Genomic DNA, 19,265 nt, shown 5'->3' with positions numbered 1-19,265 from the left:
CCTTAGGGAAATGCAGTTTCTTTGCCTAATTGTTTCTTAGTTACCTTTACCGGGTGCCTTCATTAAAAGCAACATGGTCATTTATAATCATTTATAACCACAATTAAGAATGACATTTAGTTCAAGAACATTCTTTGCTTTTTGTTCAGCTGTGTTCTCTCACTTACTTATCTTGGGAATTTATATAACCAAGACATTTTTACAAGATTTAAAACTTAAATTCTCATCTTTTTAATGATTTTTACTAATTGAATTTAAGTTTATAAAATTAGCATTTTATAGTTTTGTATGTTGTCATGTATAATATATATATAATATATACATTGTTGTTGTTAAGTCGCTAAGTGGTATCTGACTCTTTTTGAGAACCCCATGAACACAATATATGCATATGTTACATAGAATATTTAGTTCATTGGAAGAAAATTTGAAAATTCAATTGATAATGAATTGTCTGGTGAAGGTATAACAGTAAGTATGCTTAAGTAACCCTTTCTTTATTTTCCTGAATGTCTGTTGCTTTCATAATTTCGAGAAGGTACAGAAAGGCATTTGTAATTGATTAAAACAATTTTTTATTCTAATTGATATTTTATTCTAATTGATAAATTTGTGATTTACAAAGAATTTGATTCAACAAATACCGATTTAGCATTTTTGTACCAGGCACTGTTTTTGATGCTAAGGAATACATTCGTGTATAAGAAGTTCAACAAGTTAATGAAAATAAGCAAAGTGAGATGATGGAGTGTGACAGACATGGGGGCTTCCGAGGTGGCGCTAGTGGTAAAGAACCCACCTGTCAATGCAGGGGACATAAGAAGACATAGGTTCTTCCTATGTCTTCTTCGGGAAGCTCCCTTGGAGGAGGACATAGCAACACACTCTAGTATTCTTGCCTGGAGAATCACATGGATAGAGGAGCCTGACAGGCTGTAGTCTGTAAGGTCACATGGAATCAGACATGACTGAAGTGACTTAGCATGCATGCATGATAGAGGTGGAGTTTTACCATACTGAGTAGTTGGAAAAGACCTCTCTAAATTAATGACTTTTGAGCTGAGAGCCAAATGAGAATAATGAGTCAACTAAACAAAGCTATAGAAATTTAGGCAGCAGGAATATCAGGTAAGAGGTCTTTAAGTCAGAAATGAGGTGGGAGTCTTCAGGGACCACAAAGAAGGCTAGGATGGCTGAATTTTATTCAATAATGAAAAAAGTGTTAGAAAATATAGTAGACATATAAGCAGGGGCCAGAATTCCTCTTTGGCCATATTGGTGGAGATAAGTTTGGATTTTATGTCGAGGGAAATTACAAGCCATTGGAAAATCCTGGCAAGGGACTGACCTTTGGTCTTATTTCCAGTTTTATACAATTACTCTTTGCCTTGGGGATGGGTTGCAGGAGGATTCACAGTGAAAGCACAGAGAGACAGGTAGGAAGCCACTACCTATATATATTCTAATGAGAGACGATGATGGCTGGGACCAGGGTGACAGTGGTGAAGATGGAGAGAGGTGGCTGGTTTCAGGTCTGTTTAGATAGCATTGCTGATGGTTTTTTGGTAAATATGAAGGGTGAAAGATAAGGAGGACTTTTTAAAGAAAGTGAAAGTTGCTCAGTCATGTCCAACTCTTTGTGACCCCATGGACTATATAGTCCATGGAATTCTCTAGGCCAGAATTCTGGAGTGGGTAGCCTTTCCCTTCTCCAGGTGATCTTCCCAACCCAGGGATGGAACCCAGGTCTCCTGCATTGCAGGTGGATTCTTTACCAGCTGAGCCACAAGGGAAGCCCAAGAATGCTAGCGTGGGCAGCCTATTCCCTTCTCCACGGATCTTCCCAACCAAGGAATCGAACCGGGGTCTCCTGCATTGCAGGCGGATTCTTTACCAACTGAACTATCAGGGAAGCCCAATATGCTTACTTAAGCATATTGATGGATAATTGAAGCATTTACTGAGACAGGAAGAGAAACAAGAGAAGGTTTCCTTTAGGCAAAGCTTATTTTGCATTGCCTTGTCATTCTCAGCTGAATTTAATGGTCAGTGGAGAAGTGGGACTTGAGATAATAGTGTGGAAATGATGTATAGATGCTGTTAAGAACCATCTTAACTGACTGAATAGAACCATCCAAGAAGATTTTTTTTTTTTCGTCCAAGAAGATTTTTATGGATGAAGGTTGAATGCTTTAAATGGAGCCATGGCCCAGCAATATGTAGAGGCTGAGCAGAAAGGAGAAATATGCAAAGAAAGCTGAGAACGATTTGAGAAATGGAATCAGCTAGCACTGCATGGGTATATGGCAATGTTTTTGGTTTTGTTTTTTGAAGAGTGTGCTTGGAAGTTGATGGAAATGCACAAATTGTAAAAGCATTGACATGGGAGGGAGAAAATATAACTGCAGAGTCAGTTTTTTTCTTCTGACAGGAAGGGCTGAGGCTGTAGGTACATATTTAGTGGAAAAAGAATTTTCATATGAATGATTCTGTTTTCCCCAGTGAAGTATGGAGCAAGATTGTCAGCCGAGATTGAGAGGGCAGGAATGGAGCGGTGTAAGGATGGGATATTATGAAAAGGTATTCTGGGGGTTATTACATAAAGATCTCTGTGGAGTCAGATGCATGAGATGTTTTGAGGTACTTTGTGTTCATTTGTTTCACCATGCTTTAAGTTACAAAACCTGATAGGGAAGTTTACTACAGTATGTATTCCTATCATATGTAGTAGTCAAGTATTTCCAAAAAGCAGGAAGATTTAAAGTAACAATTTCTCTGGTTTGCCATAGGTCACACCACTCTTTACAGCCACTTCACGTGGTGACAGCTGCTTGACCTCTGAGGACATTTGACTGGGCAGCTCCTGGAGATGTGAATGAGGTTAAAGTCATGTTAGCCAGGGTGGGAGAAAGGGGTTGATTTTTAAAGTGTTCAGATATTCTGTAATACAAATCAAGTGCAGATACAGACCACATAATGCGTTTGAGGTTCAAATTGCAGGCTGGAGGTTAAATACAACTAATTGTATGGGAACTCCAAAATATAAATTATGGGAATGACCCAGATATGTGACTTGGATTAGTGGATTATTAAACTGGTGAGTTTAATATAAGAACTGAGAACTATAAGCCAATAAATCTTACTTTTTCTTTTCTCTTTTTCTTTTAACTGATTAACAGAATCAATAAAATGCAATTAAGTTAACTAAGTTCACTTTTTCTTAATAGCTTATTACGAAAAAGGCAACAGATTTTCTTTATTAGAAGCTCATCAACCACAAAGGCAAAATATGAACATGGACATTATTTAATAGGCTAGATAGGTTTTATGTTTTAAGTGTTTAATCAAAGAAAATTTTGAAGTCAATCACCAGAAAATTAAGGGTAGCAAAAATGTTTTTCATGAAAAAGCAGCTAGGTGTGATTTGGGGAATAGAAATCAGGGTGCTTTAGTCCAGTGTCACTCAAGCTTTATTGTGCATATGAATTCCCTGGGAATCTTGTTAGCATGTAGATTATGATTCAGGAGGTATGGGTGGCCCCCAATATTCTGCATTGCTAACAAACTCCCAGGTGATGTGGCAGCCACTGTGGCAGTCCCACAGCCACTGGGAATGGAGCTCTGAGTAGAAAGCTTGAGACTGTCCAGAGGAAGTTTGAGGTCTAAAAAAAGACATTAAAAATTGACTCTAGGATCCAGGTCCCTTTCCACCTCACTCTCACATTCACCTTTTCCTTCTTCTAAGGTAGCAACTCTTAATTATTAGTGTAGGAAAATAGAAATCACTCCCTTTCACGAAGTGTTTAGAAACCAAAATGATAAGAGAAGCTTAAACAGTAAGATTTCCCAAGACTCACTGTTTAAATCCATCTACTTGGAGGAGTAGTGGAAAATGGAATCTCAAAATTAGTTAATGGCACAGTTCTGTGGGATAGTGAAAACAGAAGTGCAGTCAATGACAGGATAAACTCAAAAAGCCTCATGAATGAGAAGGAAGTAAGTAGAATTCAGAAGTGAGCAAGAACAGAGGTGAGGGGTGGGGGTAGGGGTGGGGGTGGAGAGAAGGTCAGCTAGATCAGATAATGAGCTATTTGATAAGACCCAAGAATGAGCATAGGAGTTATTTTTTATAACTCTCCGCTTTGTGTTGCTTTTGCAATTCAAACAGTTCAGGTAACCTTATCTAAACAGGAGACAATCCAATAAAGGTGCTAGGAATAAAATATAAAACTGTATCTTGTGTTTGTTCAAGACATGGTAAATACAAATCTGAAATATTGAATGATTGACTGATGGGCTCACTAAAACCTATAGTGAGATCAGGTGTTGTCCAGAGACAGGAAACTAAAGCCAAAAAAGAAAGAGGTGAGGCAGGGGAGGCTTTTGAATGAAGATGAAGTAAGAACTTCAGAACTCCTGTCTAGAAAGAAAAGGCTGAGAGAAGAGTTTTGTTACTTGAGTTCGGTGAATGCAGTGAATACATCTAAACAAATGAAAAGCAGTGCTCTTTCATAAAAGCATCTGCATCGTTATTCCGCATACCTTGGGCTTTTTAGGCTGTAGGCATCTTGCCAAGCTGTTGCTTTTGCAGGTGCGAGTGACTTATGTGTATCTTGTATTCTCTCCAGTGAATTTCTCCTCTTCCTTCAAGACTTACCCAAAGACTAATCTGCTTTTTTGTCTAAACCCCCCTGTCCAAAGTTAGGTACACTCTAACCCCAGTTCCTTGGCTTCTACAGCATTTCATACCTGTCTCTGCCTCTCTTATCTACAGCCTTGTCTCTTTCTCTTGCCTTACCTTCCTTTGTGGGAAGGAACTGTGCTTTAGTAGTTTTTGCATTTCCTCAGCTGAGAGGCTGACACATACTCTAAGCTCCATTTATGTTAATTGGAAGGGGAAAAATGGAATGAATAAAAAAGTAAAAAGATGACAAGATTTTCAGCAGTGATTCTAAAATGGGTGGAATGAAAAAGGATTTGATTAACTCTGTTTCAATAAGGAAATGCTGTTAGTTTTAATATGTTGTCTAGGTTGGTCATAACTTTTCTTCCAAGGAGCAAGTGTCTTTTAATTTCATGGCTACAGTCATCATCTGCAGTGATTTTGGAATATTAATAGATCAAGACTTAGAGAACTGATAGATGGTATTGTACTTTCTCAATTACTAAAGGATTTCCTTAAATACTGAGGTCTCTTAAAAAGTCTTAAAGATTAACAACTTCTCTCCTAAATGGCAACAAAAACAATGAAAACATTATAGCCTTGAATTTATCACAAAGTCATTAAAAAGATATGGCCTTTACAAAAATAATTCATGTTCAACTATTCAAAAATTTATCTTTAGCCTAGCCTAGGTACGTCATGAGTTGGGCTTCCCTGGTGGTTCAGTAATAAAGAATCCATCTGCCAATGCAGAAGAGACGAGTTTGATCGCTGAGTGGGAAGATGCCCTGGAGAAGAAAATGGAAGTCCACTCCATTTCTTGCCTGGGAAATCCCATGACAGAGGAGCCTAGAGGGCTACAGTACAAGGGATTGCAAAAAGACTTAGCTAATAGCTAAGACACGACTTAGCTAATAACAGCAGCATCGTGAATACACCTTCACCTGATTTTATAGCACACTAGTATGTTTGATGCAGGGTATTTAGGTTCCTGTATTTGTGATCCAAGTTATTGCTGAGGCCAGGCCAGCTGAGGCTGAGAAAATCGATGAGTACTTATTGGCAATATATTGTATCCCAAGTTTTATATTAGGTGACATGGAAAACACAGAAAAGTATGAGACAGTTTTTGATTTAAAATTATGCTTTGAGAATTAAAATCCAAAGTAGAAGGAGATGTTGGAGAATGCATAGTGATTGTTGGTCTTTAATAAGACGATTCAGAGAAGGGTGAGATAAATAGAATATGTATTGCGGTTGAAATGACTTCCAAGAGGAGAGAGACTGTTAACAGGACTTTGGTGAAAGGATTAAGTTTCAGTAACCAAGGAGGGGAGGAAAGAAAGAATAGTCTCGTAGGGAAAAATTTCTGATGGATTCAGTGGCCGAGAAATATGAACGGACAGGTACTAGAATCTTGCTGCTTGATGTATGGTTATTCAGTGTATGCTTCTGTTAGAAATGTCATAACTTGAATTTCTCTTCTGACCTACTGAGTTAGAATCTGAATTTTAACAAGATCTCCCGATGATGTGCAGGCATTTTAATGTTACAGTAGAGTTAGCAGTAGAGTCAGCTCAGGTTGAGAAGGGATGGGTTGTAAGTGAGGTAGGTAAGTAACTTATAGCCAGATTTGGGAGGGCCTAGGCAGGGAGATGAGATGCAAATGAGCAGACATTCTGGAGAAAGGTAAGGATTTTGTTGATTTCACAGCTCTGTGGCGTCACAAGGACAATCTGCCTTACATCATGCGTTCAATCTGTCTGTATAATATCAAAACAGTGGGTGTAACTAAAATGATCTTGTGAGTTCATCCACACATGAAATTTTCATTCCAAAAATTATTTTAATTTTAGTAAACTGAAGAGGCAGTTTCTTCAATCATTAAGTCACTCCTTTGCTAAGACTTCCAAGGCTTTGTTTTGAAGTAGATTTTAGGTAAAACACTGCCACATCTGCCTCACATCTCTTGTCATTTCCAGGAGACCCTCATATGTGCCTTGCCCTGGGGTGATGCTGCTATTTTCTCAGTACCTGGCAAAGCCGCTCTGTCCAGAAACACAGGTGTTCCCTTTGAAATCTGAACCTCATTCATTTCCCCTGTGACTACAAAGTCTTTTCAAAGCAGGTGAAGCACAGGAGTTATAACACCTGAGGTAATTTCCGAGTTGTAAGGAATGTACTGTTTTCCAGGGCTTTTTGTACCAGAGGACTTTGTCACAAAAACCTCATAGGCTCTTTTAGCATAGATTGAATGATTGATTAATCTCCTTGATGCCTGGCTCTTCTTGTAGTTCTGGTAATACCACCATCTGGGAGAAAAGAAGGTGGCTAAGATTTTATGATGAGGCATTATTTTTGGAATTTGAAACTGAAGCATTGTGAACTGTCAAATGTGTTACTTCCATTGAAAAACAAGTTCTTTCCTAGAGCTCCAGTTAATTGCTATTGAGCAGATCACATTGACAGCTTATTCCATCAGATTTGGGAATTGCACTTTCCGATGTAAATAGACAACACAACAGTGGTTTGAGAGGGATTTATGTTTTGACATATGATGGATATTTATAAACCTGTTTTTCCAGAAAGGCCAGGATAAGAATTATCTTTTAAAGGTAGTGTTTAGAAAGAGATAACTCTATATGTTTTTTATTTTCTTCAACAGGTTGTACATTCATGAGCTGGCTAGAAAATCCTGAACATCCTTTTAGCTGTGTAGAAAAATTACATGTGGAAGTCTGTGCCTTACTTTCAAGATGTATCATTGGGTTTTCAGGACTAAGCTGAAGAAGAGTTACCTGGTGTTAACTGTTTATGAGAATAACTTCTTGTCTTACTCAGCTATGTAGACGTTTTACTGGGAGGTTTTATTGAAGGTTTTCAGTTGTATTTTTCTGTTTGGCACAGTATTAAAACTTTTATCCAATAGCTATGATTCAGAAACAGTTCTCTAAAATCATAATTAGGCTTCCCTGGAGGCTTACATGGTAGCATGGTAGAGAATCTGCCTACAATGCAGGAGACCCATGTTTGATCCCTGGGTTGGGAAGATTCCCTGGAGAAGGGCATGGCAACCGACTATAGTATTCTTGCTTGCAGAGTCCCAGGGACAGTGGAGCCTGGTGGTCTACAGTCTATGGGGTCACAAAGAGTCAGACCTGACAGCAACTAACACTTTGGCTTTGTGGTTTTGAAAGTCACAAATCAACTTTTGCTTCTTAGTTACGAAATAGCTTCTATTATCATCAGAAATACTATTTTATATTTGAAAGATTTTACGGGATTCTACAAACCATACGGGACACTCTAGAAGAGGCTGTAAATACAAAATAATATAATTTTAAAGCTAAAAGAAATTGAAGAGCCTTACTGCAGCTGGTTAAAGTGTCTGCCTGCAATGCGGGAGACCTGGGTTCGATCCCTGGGTCGGGAAGATCCCCTGGAGAAGGAACTGGCACCCCACTCCAGTATTCTTGCCTGGAGAATCCCATGGACGGAGGAGCCTGGCGGGCTACAGTCCACGGGGTCCCACAGAGTCGGACACGAATGAGCGACTTAACTACCTTTTAAACTGCAGCTAACTAATGTCGCAGACAAGGAAACAGAAGCCAAACTTGACATAATCAGATACATTTGAAAACAGATAATTTAAATGGGAAGAAGACTCTTCCAGGGTGTATCATGTATTTTAATTTTAACCTTAGTTTGAGTAATCGGAACAAGTGCAAGCTTAGTTTTATCTCTGTCTGTATAAGAAATGGACAGGAACTCATCACTAATGACCTCGTTTGCATGTGACTAGAAGACTTAGCACTAGGGAAAGGTTTTCAGTACTCACAGTTATTTTCAATATATTGGAAGCTCGAATGGTATCATTACTTCTGACAGCCGGTAACTGCTCAGAACTGAGGTGTGTGTGTGCATGCATGTGTGCTCAGTCATTTGTCCAACTCTTAGACCCTGTGAACTATAGCCTGCCAGGCTGCTCTGTCCATGGATACTTCAGGCAATAATGCTGGAGTGGGTTGCCATTTCCTAATCCAGAACTGAGGTAGGGTAAGAGGTAAGAGGGTAGTTTTCTGTATGCAGATATATACATCTAAAAAAGACAGATGTTCGTGGAATTCATTTTCAAATTTTATTGCAGGTGCTTATATATATTTTTAAATAGTCTTATTGTAATTTATAGTTTTCAGTAGGAATGTAAGACCAGAGCTTTCAGCCAAGATCTAGATGTCCAGCATAACTGCATTTTCAAACACTATTGTGCTTTGATGATGTTACTTTGTCAGACAACAGTGCATATTTTAAAAGTCAGTACTTTCAAACTGTGTATTGTGCCATGGACTAGTGTTAGTTGCCATTTAATTAAGACACCTAACAGTAAGATAGTCAAGGACCATTTTTTTTTTTTGCATTTAGCTTGAAAACCCAGTAAAACCGTATCAATTTTGCCAAAAATTATAATGAGCTAAAACATTATTTCTGATTATTTAGATACTCTTTTGAATAGAAAATTACAACATTGCTTGCTATTTAAAAATCTTTTTGAGTAAATGTTTATCTTAACTATTTAAAGCTATTTTTCCCAGCGTGTGTGCTCAGTTGTGTCCGACTCTTTGTGACCCAATGGACTATAGCCCACCAGGCTCCTCTGTCCATGGATTTTCCAGGCAAGAATGTCTTCAAAAAGACTTATGTCTTCTCATGTCTCAGCATATCTTCAAAAAGACTTATCATAGATTCAGCCACTTAGATGGGGTTTTCTAGAATGGTAGAAAATCTTGCAGTCGTAGTTCTCCCTGCTTAGAATGACATTAAACAGTTACTAAATTACGTGAGAGTTTCCAGTCAGTAGATTATTTCTGTGTGCATTTAAAGGTGACAGATCATCCTGGTTAATTTCCTATTAAAATTTCTTTGTTTACGCATAATGTTTTTTTAATTGGTGAATCTAAACTATTAAGTTAGCCAAAAAGTTTGTTCGGATTTTTCTGTAACATCTTATGGAAAAACCTGAAGAAACTTTTTGGCCAATCCAATATATGAAATAAACTATTTACAGCTTCAGTGTCATTTAGAATATTTCCTTTGGTAGACTAATTATCATGATATATTCACCAGGAAGTGCTCATCAGTATCTTTGTGGGTAAAGAGACGTCTGTCATCTCCATCCCTACCACTCATCCTTTTTTTAAAAATTAATTTATTTATTTTAATTGGAGGCTAATTACTTCACAGTTTTGTGGTAGTTTTTGCCATACACTGACATGAATCAGTCACAGGTGTACATGTGTCCCCCATCCTGAACCCCCCTCCCACCTCCCTCCCCATCCCATCCCTCAGGGTTATCCTGGTGCACCCACTTTGAGTGCCCTGTTTCACACATCAACCTTGGACTGGTGATCTATTTCACATATGGTAATATATGTTTCAATGCTCTTCTCTCAAATCATCCCCCCCTCGGCTTCTCCCACAGAGTCCAAAAGTCTGTTCTTTACATCTGTATCTCTTTTGCTGTTTCGCATATAGGGTCATCATTACCATCTTTCTAAATTACATATATATATAAGTTAATATCCTGTATTGGTGTTTTTCTTTCTGACTTACTTCACTCTGTATAATAGGCTCCAGTTTCATCCACTTCATTAGGACTGATTCAAATGTGTTCTTAATAGCTAAGTAATATTCCATTGTATATATGTACCACAACTTTCTTATCCATTCATCTGCCAATGGACATCTAGGTTGCTTCCATGTCTTAGCTATTGTAACAGTGCTGCGATGAACGTTAGGGTACATGTGTCTCTTTCGATTCTGGTTTCCTCAGCCTCCCACTAATCTTTGAGGATTTATGTATGAAGAGTTTAAGTACAGAAATCAAGCAGATAATATCACAAAACTTTACTCCATGTGCTTTAATACAATCTTTAGTACTAATAATAACTAAAAAGTTAAAATTAATGTTTGACTTTTATTTGAAAAATGATCTACTATTCTGTTTAGTTTTTGTACTAGTAATTTTGAAGCCTCAATTACAAGAAAATTCTCTTCAGGCAGGTTCCTAGTGACTAATTAACATTGCTTTCAACTCTGATTTAATGTACTGCAGCAATAATTTTGACACTGCAAAGAGACAGTGATTTCCAGGACAAGAATTTTAAGGTTATGTAAATGGGCTTACCAGGTGGCTAAGTGGTAGAGAATCTACATGTCAATCCTGGAGATGCTGGTTTGATCCCTGGGTTGTGAACATCCACTGAAAAAGGAAATGGCTACCCACTCCAGTATTTTTGCCTGGAGAATCCCATGGATAGAGGAGTCTGGTGGTCTACAGTTCATGGGCTTCTAAAAGTTGGACACAGCTTAGCAACTAAACAGCAAGAAATCTGGAAAGAGCTATAAATGTACAACAGTAAAGAAAATATATTTGAAAATCTTTCTTCGAAGAAAAACTGTGACCAACCTAAATAGCATATTACTTTGTCGACAAAGGTCCTTCTAGTCAAAGCTGTGATTTTTCCAGTAGTCATGTATGGATGTGAGAGTTGGACTATATAAAGAAAGCTGAGCAATGAAGATTTGATGCTTTTGAACTGTGGTGTTGGAGAAGGCTCTTGAGAGTCCCTTGGACTGCAAAGAGATCAAACCAGTCAATCCTAAAGGAGATTAGTCCTGGGTGTTCATTGGAAGAACTGATGCTGAAGCTGAAACTCCAGTACTTTGGCCACTTGTTGCGAAGAATTGACTCATTGGAAAAGACCCTAATTCTGGGAAAGATTGAAGGCAGGAGAAGGGGACGACAGAGGATGAGATGGTTGGATGGCCATCACCGACTCAATGAACATGAGTTTGAGCAAACTCTGGGAGTTGGTGATGGACAGGGAAGCCTGGCGTGCTGCAGTCCATGGGGTCGCAAAGAGTCCAACGCAACTGAGCAACAGAACTGAACTGAATCCTTTTTGAGAGGAGCTATTCTCAGTATCAAAGAGAAAGAGTTATATTACTAATGACTGTCTTTGCCTCATGTATAGGGATACAAACTCTGGTAAGCTAGCAATATTAACTCTATTAAAAACTACACTCCTCAGTGATTTGCAGCTGTCATTGACTGTTGTTATAACAGCGTAACAGGTATTCTGGTAGGAGTATGAATTGTGTATGCTCACCACATTTCACAAAGAGCAGTCAGTGGAATTTTCTATATATGTCTAGATAGCTACATAATTTTCAGATTTTACAACACATTGTTTTAGTGCTAGAGTGAAGTGAAGTGAAAGTCACTCAGTTGTATCCGACTCTTTGCAGCCCCATGGACTGGAGCCTGCTAGCTCTGTCCATGGAATTCTCCAGGCAAGAATCATGGAGTGGGTTTCCTTTCCCTTCTCCGGGGGATCTTCCCAACCCAGGGACTGAACTCAGGTCTCCCACATTGCCGGCGAATTCTTTACCATCTGAGCCACCAAGGAAGCCCTTTTAGTGCTAAGACCAGTTTAAATTTCAAGGTTTACTTTTAAAAGTCCTTTGTCAAAGTTTAAGGTTTCTCATATACATACACACGGGAAATGATAGAGCCACTATGTTCAACTGGTTGAAAAATGACCCCGGAGACAAAGTATGTTAGTAGTATTCTAAATGTTTCTTTTAGTAATAAAACTTAAATTGAAGACTTTACTATGTTCTCAGAAGGAACAGCTTATTCATGTAGTTGGAAAATAGAGTGGTTTTTATTTCTGCACACCTCAAGTACCCGTTTTATAAAGAAATGGTAATTTTAAGTGTGGCTTGGCTTTAAATTAGTCCTGGGTGAATAGTTCAGAAAGAAAAAATGAAGCTGGTTAGGCCATCTTGATTTAATTTACAATCCTGAATTTAAATAGAAATGTATAGAGAGTAACCTGCATTTAAATGGGATGGGTATGAATTATTGCCTGTCTTCAAACCTGAAATATTATGTTGTAGCATAAAAATATATATTCCGTGCGTTGTCGTGTTATATGATAGTATTTCTTCCAGGACAGCTATATTTTCAGTGATTTTTTTTTTTTTAAAGAATGTTCTTGATTCATATTATTGAACTTATCCTAAATAGCAGTGCTTGATTAGATTCTTCAATTGATTACTTTCAAAATTGTCACTAATATTTATTAAATATTGATAGTAAATTTTAGCTGCATGCTCTTTGCCTCAGTTCTTGCATTAAAATAATGTAAGTCCCTGTTTTAGCTTTATCATAGTTAATTTGATATGCTCCATTCCCCATTTTATTATTTTTTAAATAGTTTTATTCATTTTTAATTTTGGCCACACCCTGCATCATGTGGGGTCTTAGTTTCCCAACCAGGGATCAAATCCACACCCCCTGCACTGGAAGGTGGTATCTTACTACTGGACCACCAAGGATGTCCCCCACCCCCATTTTTAATGGATTAAATAGAAGAGAAGTCATGCTGTAAAAACAACTTGTCCATAATATATAGTCAACAATTGAATTTTAGTCCTTAAAGGAACCTGAGTTATCTTCTATCTCAGCTGACATATTTTACAAATAAGAAAACATAGCCTGAAGCATTTGAATGATATGTTGTAGATTTTATTCCAGTTTCTACACAACAGATACATAAACAAACTTTGGATATACAACATATTTGTGAACTTGGAAATAGTTGTGTATCTTCTCTAGAAAGAATCCATCAATTTTGTAGGAAAAACTGACGTCTAAGGTTGTAGAATTGTGTGTAACACAAGAGTAAATTGACCTTGAATAAGAGCCTTAAGAACTCCCTTAGCTGGGTGGTTCTTCTTCTGGGTCTCTTGTTTATAGTGACCTGGACAGGCAAACTTACAAGTCTCATGTCTGGGCTAGGAAAACACAAACACCAGGCACTCCTCTTGCATCTCTCTATTTCTGTGTGGTCTTCTCCATCTTATTTTTTTAGCTACCTCTTCTGGGTAGCTGAAATCCTAATTTGTTGACTCAGGTCTTTTAAGATGTGTGTCTTAAAAGAGAAAGAATCAGATAGAGGCTTTATTTCCTAACCTAGCTGGGGAAATCTCACAGTGCTGTTCTGTTTGTTAGAAGGGAGCCACCATCTAACTCAACTTGAAGGAAAGGGGAGGGAATTCAACTCCACCCTTCATTGGAAGAGTGTTTTAAAACCATTCCAATGATTTCAAGCCCTTTTTTTTTTTCTCTTCCCCATCTAGGAATGTTTGTGTTTTCCTTCTGGTGGCTGGCTGCTCGTTGTGAGGTTGCTTTGTTGCTAGATTAGAAACCTATGAATAAATATATTTTCACTGTGGTGGTGTTTAGGTGCTAAGTCGTGCTGGCTTCTTTTGCAACCATGGGGACTGTAGTCCACCAGGCTTCTCTGTCCAAGGGATTTTCCAGGCAAGAATACCTGAGTGGGTTGCCATTTCCTCCTCCAGGGGGGTCTTCCTGACCCAGAGACCTGGAGTCTCTGCATTGGCAGCTGGATTCTTTACCGCTGAGCCATGAATATGACTAAAATATTATGCAAGAACCTGATTTTCAAGATTGAAGGCAAAAATTTGTTTGTCTCTTAAGGACAACCTACTTACCAGGGAATTCTACCTAGAAGTAAGCTTGCTTTTGAGAGATGACTGTCTCTCTGACCATCTGGATACAAAAGGAATTCAGCACCTTGCTCATTTTTGGGGACTTCAGCCAAATTCTTTGTTTCTTACCTAATTTGTTTGGGTAAATAATGACAGAAATTTGAATTATGCCTTTGCATCTTACATAATATGTAATTATAAAATTAAGTCTAATTTAAGTAATGAATTTCATTAATAGCATGTTCACATTTGGCAAAAGTGTTTACCTGATACTTACTGATAGCATATGTTTCTGATGTCTATACCACAAAACCAGTCATCTTGAACATTAGATATTAACTCAAAGTGAAATTCAAGTTTTTATGAAATCCAGATGTTTTTGTGCTGTTAATTTTTTAGTGGCATGTAAATATACTTTTTTGTGTGTTTTTGGTAGATAATAAAGATGTAGTATTATCCCAATTTTGTATACTTTTTTTTTTCTGGCTTCGAAAGCATGATTTTATGTATTTCAGATCCACAGTTGAATTAGCAAGAATGTTTGTTGTAAGATTATATGGAGACTATACATAGAATGAAGAAACTTCCCTTCTTCACACATACTTTTTTTTTCTTTTGTTCTGTTTTCTAGTATCTTGTCCTTTTGACCTATAATCATGATTAGGTTTCTTCCATCCTTTAAAAGGACTTTCCTGGTGGCTCAGAATGTAAAAAATCTCCCTGCAATGCAGGAGACTCGGGTTCAATCACTGGGTGGGGAAGATTGCCTGGAAAAGGGAATAGCAATCCACTCCAGTATTCTTGCCAGGAGAATTCCAAGGACGGAGGAGCCTGGCAGGCTACAGTCCATGGAGTTGCAAGGAGTGCGACACGACTGAACGACTAACACTTTGATGTGAGTTCTTAGCTCCCTGGCCAAGGATCAGACCCATCTCCTCTGCATTGCAAGGTGGATTCTTAAACACCGAACCAGCAGGGAAGTCCCTCAGATTTCTCTTAATAATGAATTAGTACCGAGCGGACCTCATCATCTTTGACTTTTCTGTAACATTTAAGCTTAATTGCATACTCTCTACTCTTGGAATCCCTTGTCTTGTGCCTTTTATAATTTAATCCTCTTTCAGTTTTCCCTTAGCCTTTCTGATTCCACTTTTCCTTGTTCATTTTGCTTAAACATTTTTTTCCTCTTCAATTTTGATAACCCGAGTTTTCATAACATTTTTTTCTCATTCTGTCTCATCTTCCTGAAGTAATTCATCTCTGAGTGAATAGCTTGAAGATTCATGTCTTTGGAGTATATTTCTTTCCTCAGAACCCCAGTCATCTATCTCCACTCTCCACTTGACATGTATATACTGTGTGTATCACAGACACCTCACCCATCAGCCTTGAAATATGCATTGAAGTGCAGAGACATACATGCACTTCTATTACAACAATCTATTTCTCTTTCTGTTTTTCTTTCTCACAGTTTGGTAATCTCATCAGTCTTCACCATTTTTTTTTTTTTCCTTTCCCTCACTGCCTGCCTTTAGTCATCCATCAACTTCTAGGAATTTAAATTCCTAAACATTATTTCAGTCTGTCTGCTTTTCTCCAGTTCCACTGCTTTCACCTTAGGTTGTGTCCTCATTTTCTAGTTCCAGGCCTATTTTCTATCCTCCTAACATGCCCAGAATTCTGTAATTGTGCCAGTATTGAACGCAGTATTGGAAAATTCTTTGTTTTTACCACCCCATTCACTATACTGCCTGATTTTCAAATTAACAAACAGAATATTAAACTCGGGACATATGAAATTATTTTGGTAATGATTTTGTAATTGTAAATGTTTCTTTATCAAGTGTTTTTAAAGTGTGAATTAGTCACTCTTGTTGAATTTTTTGCGTACAACAATACATTTCTATTTTATGGACTTCAGATTCATTAACCATTCATTTATTCAGCAAACATTTACTGACCGCCTTGCCCATATGACAGAGATAGATAATAAGCTGAAGTTACAAACATGAGTTAAATAACTGTCCCCAAGCAGCTCACAGTCCCGGGACAGAGACATACAGAAGGATGCTAGCATCTCAGGGCGGTGCTAAGTCTCTTCGGTTGTGTCCGACTCTTTGCGACCCCGTGGACTGTAGCCCACCAGGTTCTACTGTCCATGGGATTCTCCAGGCAGGAATACTGGAGTAGGTTGCCATTCCCTTCTCCAGGGGATCTTCCCGACCCTGGATTGAACCCATGTCTCTTAAGTCTCCTATGTTGGCGGACGGGTTGTTTACCACTAGCGCCATATGGCGAAGAGCGTAACAAAGCTTTAGAGTCCAAAGGAGGAAATGGCTTACATTTAAGAGAAATGAAATTGTGTCAAGAATGTATTATATAAAGTTGGATCGTGAAAAGAGTAAGGATCTGTCTGACACATAATTGGGACAAGGATGTGTTCTGCAGAGGAAATAGTGCTAGCAAAAGCAAGGAATAACAGGTTTTATGACAAGGAATATTGCGAGCGAGGATTTGGACTTTATGTGTCCAGGAATTTGTTCAATGTGATTAGACAGAGGAATCACTTAAGTGTATTTGTGTCCACTTAGGCAATTCTTAACACTTACAGAGCAGATTGGAAAGATGTGGGATGGATGAAAGGAGATTCATTAGGAGGCTAGTGCAAAAATCTATGTGAGAGATGGAGAGAACCCAGATTAAGATGCTGACTTTGCAAAGAAGTCAGAAAGAAGAAAATGTAGCTAACTGTATATTCTAAGGAAATGTCTGAACTCTATATATACATTATCTTTTCATGTCTGTATTTTGTTTTTGTTTTCAATCGTAGACATGGGATGTAGAACTGGAGAGGTCTGCAGAATCCTGGGCTGAGACTTGTTTGTGGGAACATGGACCTGCAAGCCTGCTTCCGTCAATTGGACAGAATTTGGGAGCCCATTGGGGAAGGTAGCTTAAAATATAACTTTTTGTTTCTGAAAACAGAAGAGTTTGAAATGAAATACTTACTAATTAATCATTGTAAGTTTTCAAAGGCTTAGTGCCTATAAGAAAAACAAGCGGTCACACCAAGACAAATAAGAAAATATAAATATTATAGCAGAATGATCAGCAGTATCCTAGACATGTTTTTGTTTCAAGTAATTGATATATTAGTGATGTAATGTGCAAAAGTGTTTAATATTAATAAATTCCACAGAACTGCCTCTCTACCAAATTTTATCAGTGCTTTCAGCAATATTTAGTTTTACATTTTCTCCGACCTTACTTGATCTTTGTGGTTATTTTCTTTGAAAAAGATACAGGCCCCCAACATTTCATGTGCAAGCATGGTATGATGAAGTAAGAGACTTTAGCTACCCATATGAACATGAATGTAATCCGTATTGTCCATTCAGATGTTCTGGTCCTGTATGTACTCATTATACACAGGTAAGTCTGGGGTATATTATACTTTATTCCTCTGAATTTGTGTAAACTAACAAAGTTTTGTTTGTTTGTTTGTTTTTTGTAGGAGAACTTATAGAGTACTGAACATTTGTTTTCCTTATATCATTTAGTATGGCTGTTACAAATATATAGATGCATGTAGAATAGGCTTATAAATTTTTATACGCAATAATAATCAGAGAAATGTATAGACATTTCCTTAAAAATATTATTTCAGTGATTTTACATTTAAAATATTTTAAAATGGCCCCAATAAATGCAGATGGGAGGAAATTTACCATCTTTGTATTCAGATGTCATTATTTTTTATTTTTCAAAAATAAAATGTGGTTTTATTTACCATGACATTCAGTATATTTGATGCATGCAGCATTTATCTTTTTACAAAAATTCTCAGTATTCCCATTGGATATGTCCTAAACTACTAAATCAACCAATTAATGGCAGATTTGACTAGATAAAACTCACCACAGATCTGAGTTTCTAGACTTTCAATGACCAATTATTACTGAATATAAAGCAGACAAATGCTTCTGTATACCTTAGCATGTCCAAGATTTTTTTTTTTTATGTCCAAGATTAAGATCAGCAGGAAGTTCCCTAATAGGCAGTGACACATTAAAATGTGAGAAATTTGAACACCTAAACTTTTGCTCCAGTACTTTCTGTTTTAAGATGAGAATCTCTATTCCTTTGTTAGGTAGGTTTCTTCATAAAAAAAATTAGTATGCCATTTAGGCTTGAGAAGGTGTGTAACTTTTGAATTATTTAGTAATAAATAAGATTTTTATGTCTTATATATGAAAATTGGAGAAGGGAATGGCTACCCACTCCAATATTCTTGAGGAGAATCCCCATGGACAGAGGAGCCTGGTGGGCTGCAATCCACGGGGTCGCAAAGAGTCGGGCACGACTGAGCACCTAACACTTTCCCTTTCAGAGTTATTATGTATCTCTCTCTCTCTTTTTTTAAGTTAAATTAAGGACTTCCCAAAATCTCTAGAAAAATATCCTTTTGGACATTGCCTCGTTTCATTTTGAATGGTAACAGCTGGTTCTCGAGTTCACTTCTGTACATGTTGTTGTCTTATTTCATCTCAACCTGCTTTCTCTGAGCCTTCATTTCCCCTCTAATGTAGGTGGTGTGGGCCACAAGCAGCAGAATAGGCTGTGCCATTAATTTGTGCCATAACATGAACATCTGGGGGCAAATATGGCCCAAAGCTGTTTACCTGGTGTGCAATTATTCCCCAAAGTGAGTAGACGAAACACTGCTTTTATATGTAAATATTTCTTAACAATGTAGATATAACTTTATGTTTTTGGCTTTTTTTTCTCATTTTCAATGCGTGTTATGAAGTAAAGTGCACTGTTTTAACTCACTTTACTTAATATGGCAACAATTATGGTTACCTGATGCATAAACTTGGTGCTTAAAAGGAATGTGAAAATTGAAAATATGATCTTTGTAAAGATAAGAGTCATATTTTTAGGTCTTCAGTTTTATTTATTGCACTATTGTATTGTTTAAATATTTAATAATTTGGTTTTATTAGAGATGGGAAACAATAGA

General features: G+C 37.5%; 1 protein-coding gene across 1 annotated transcript in view; it reads left to right on the top strand.

Moving 5' to 3' along the window:
* CRISPLD1 (cysteine rich secretory protein LCCL domain containing 1) overlaps nucleotides 1-19,265 on the top strand; it is a 51,421-nt gene that overhangs the window by 13,289 nt on the left and 18,867 nt on the right. The window contains exons 3-5 of the mRNA XM_065902699.1: nucleotides 17,073-17,191; nucleotides 17,542-17,674; nucleotides 18,832-18,947. Coding sequence (XP_065758771.1) covers nucleotides 17,073-17,191; nucleotides 17,542-17,674; nucleotides 18,832-18,947 — 368 coding nt within the window. The remainder of the gene's footprint in view (nucleotides 1-17,072; nucleotides 17,192-17,541; nucleotides 17,675-18,831; nucleotides 18,948-19,265) is intronic.

Source organism: Muntiacus reevesi, chromosome 12 (assembly GCF_963930625.1).
Source record: "Muntiacus reevesi chromosome 12, mMunRee1.1, whole genome shotgun sequence".
Classification (NCBI taxonomy): Eukaryota; Metazoa; Chordata; class Mammalia; order Artiodactyla; family Cervidae; genus Muntiacus; species Muntiacus reevesi.
This window is presented reverse-complemented; position numbering and strand designations above follow the sequence as displayed.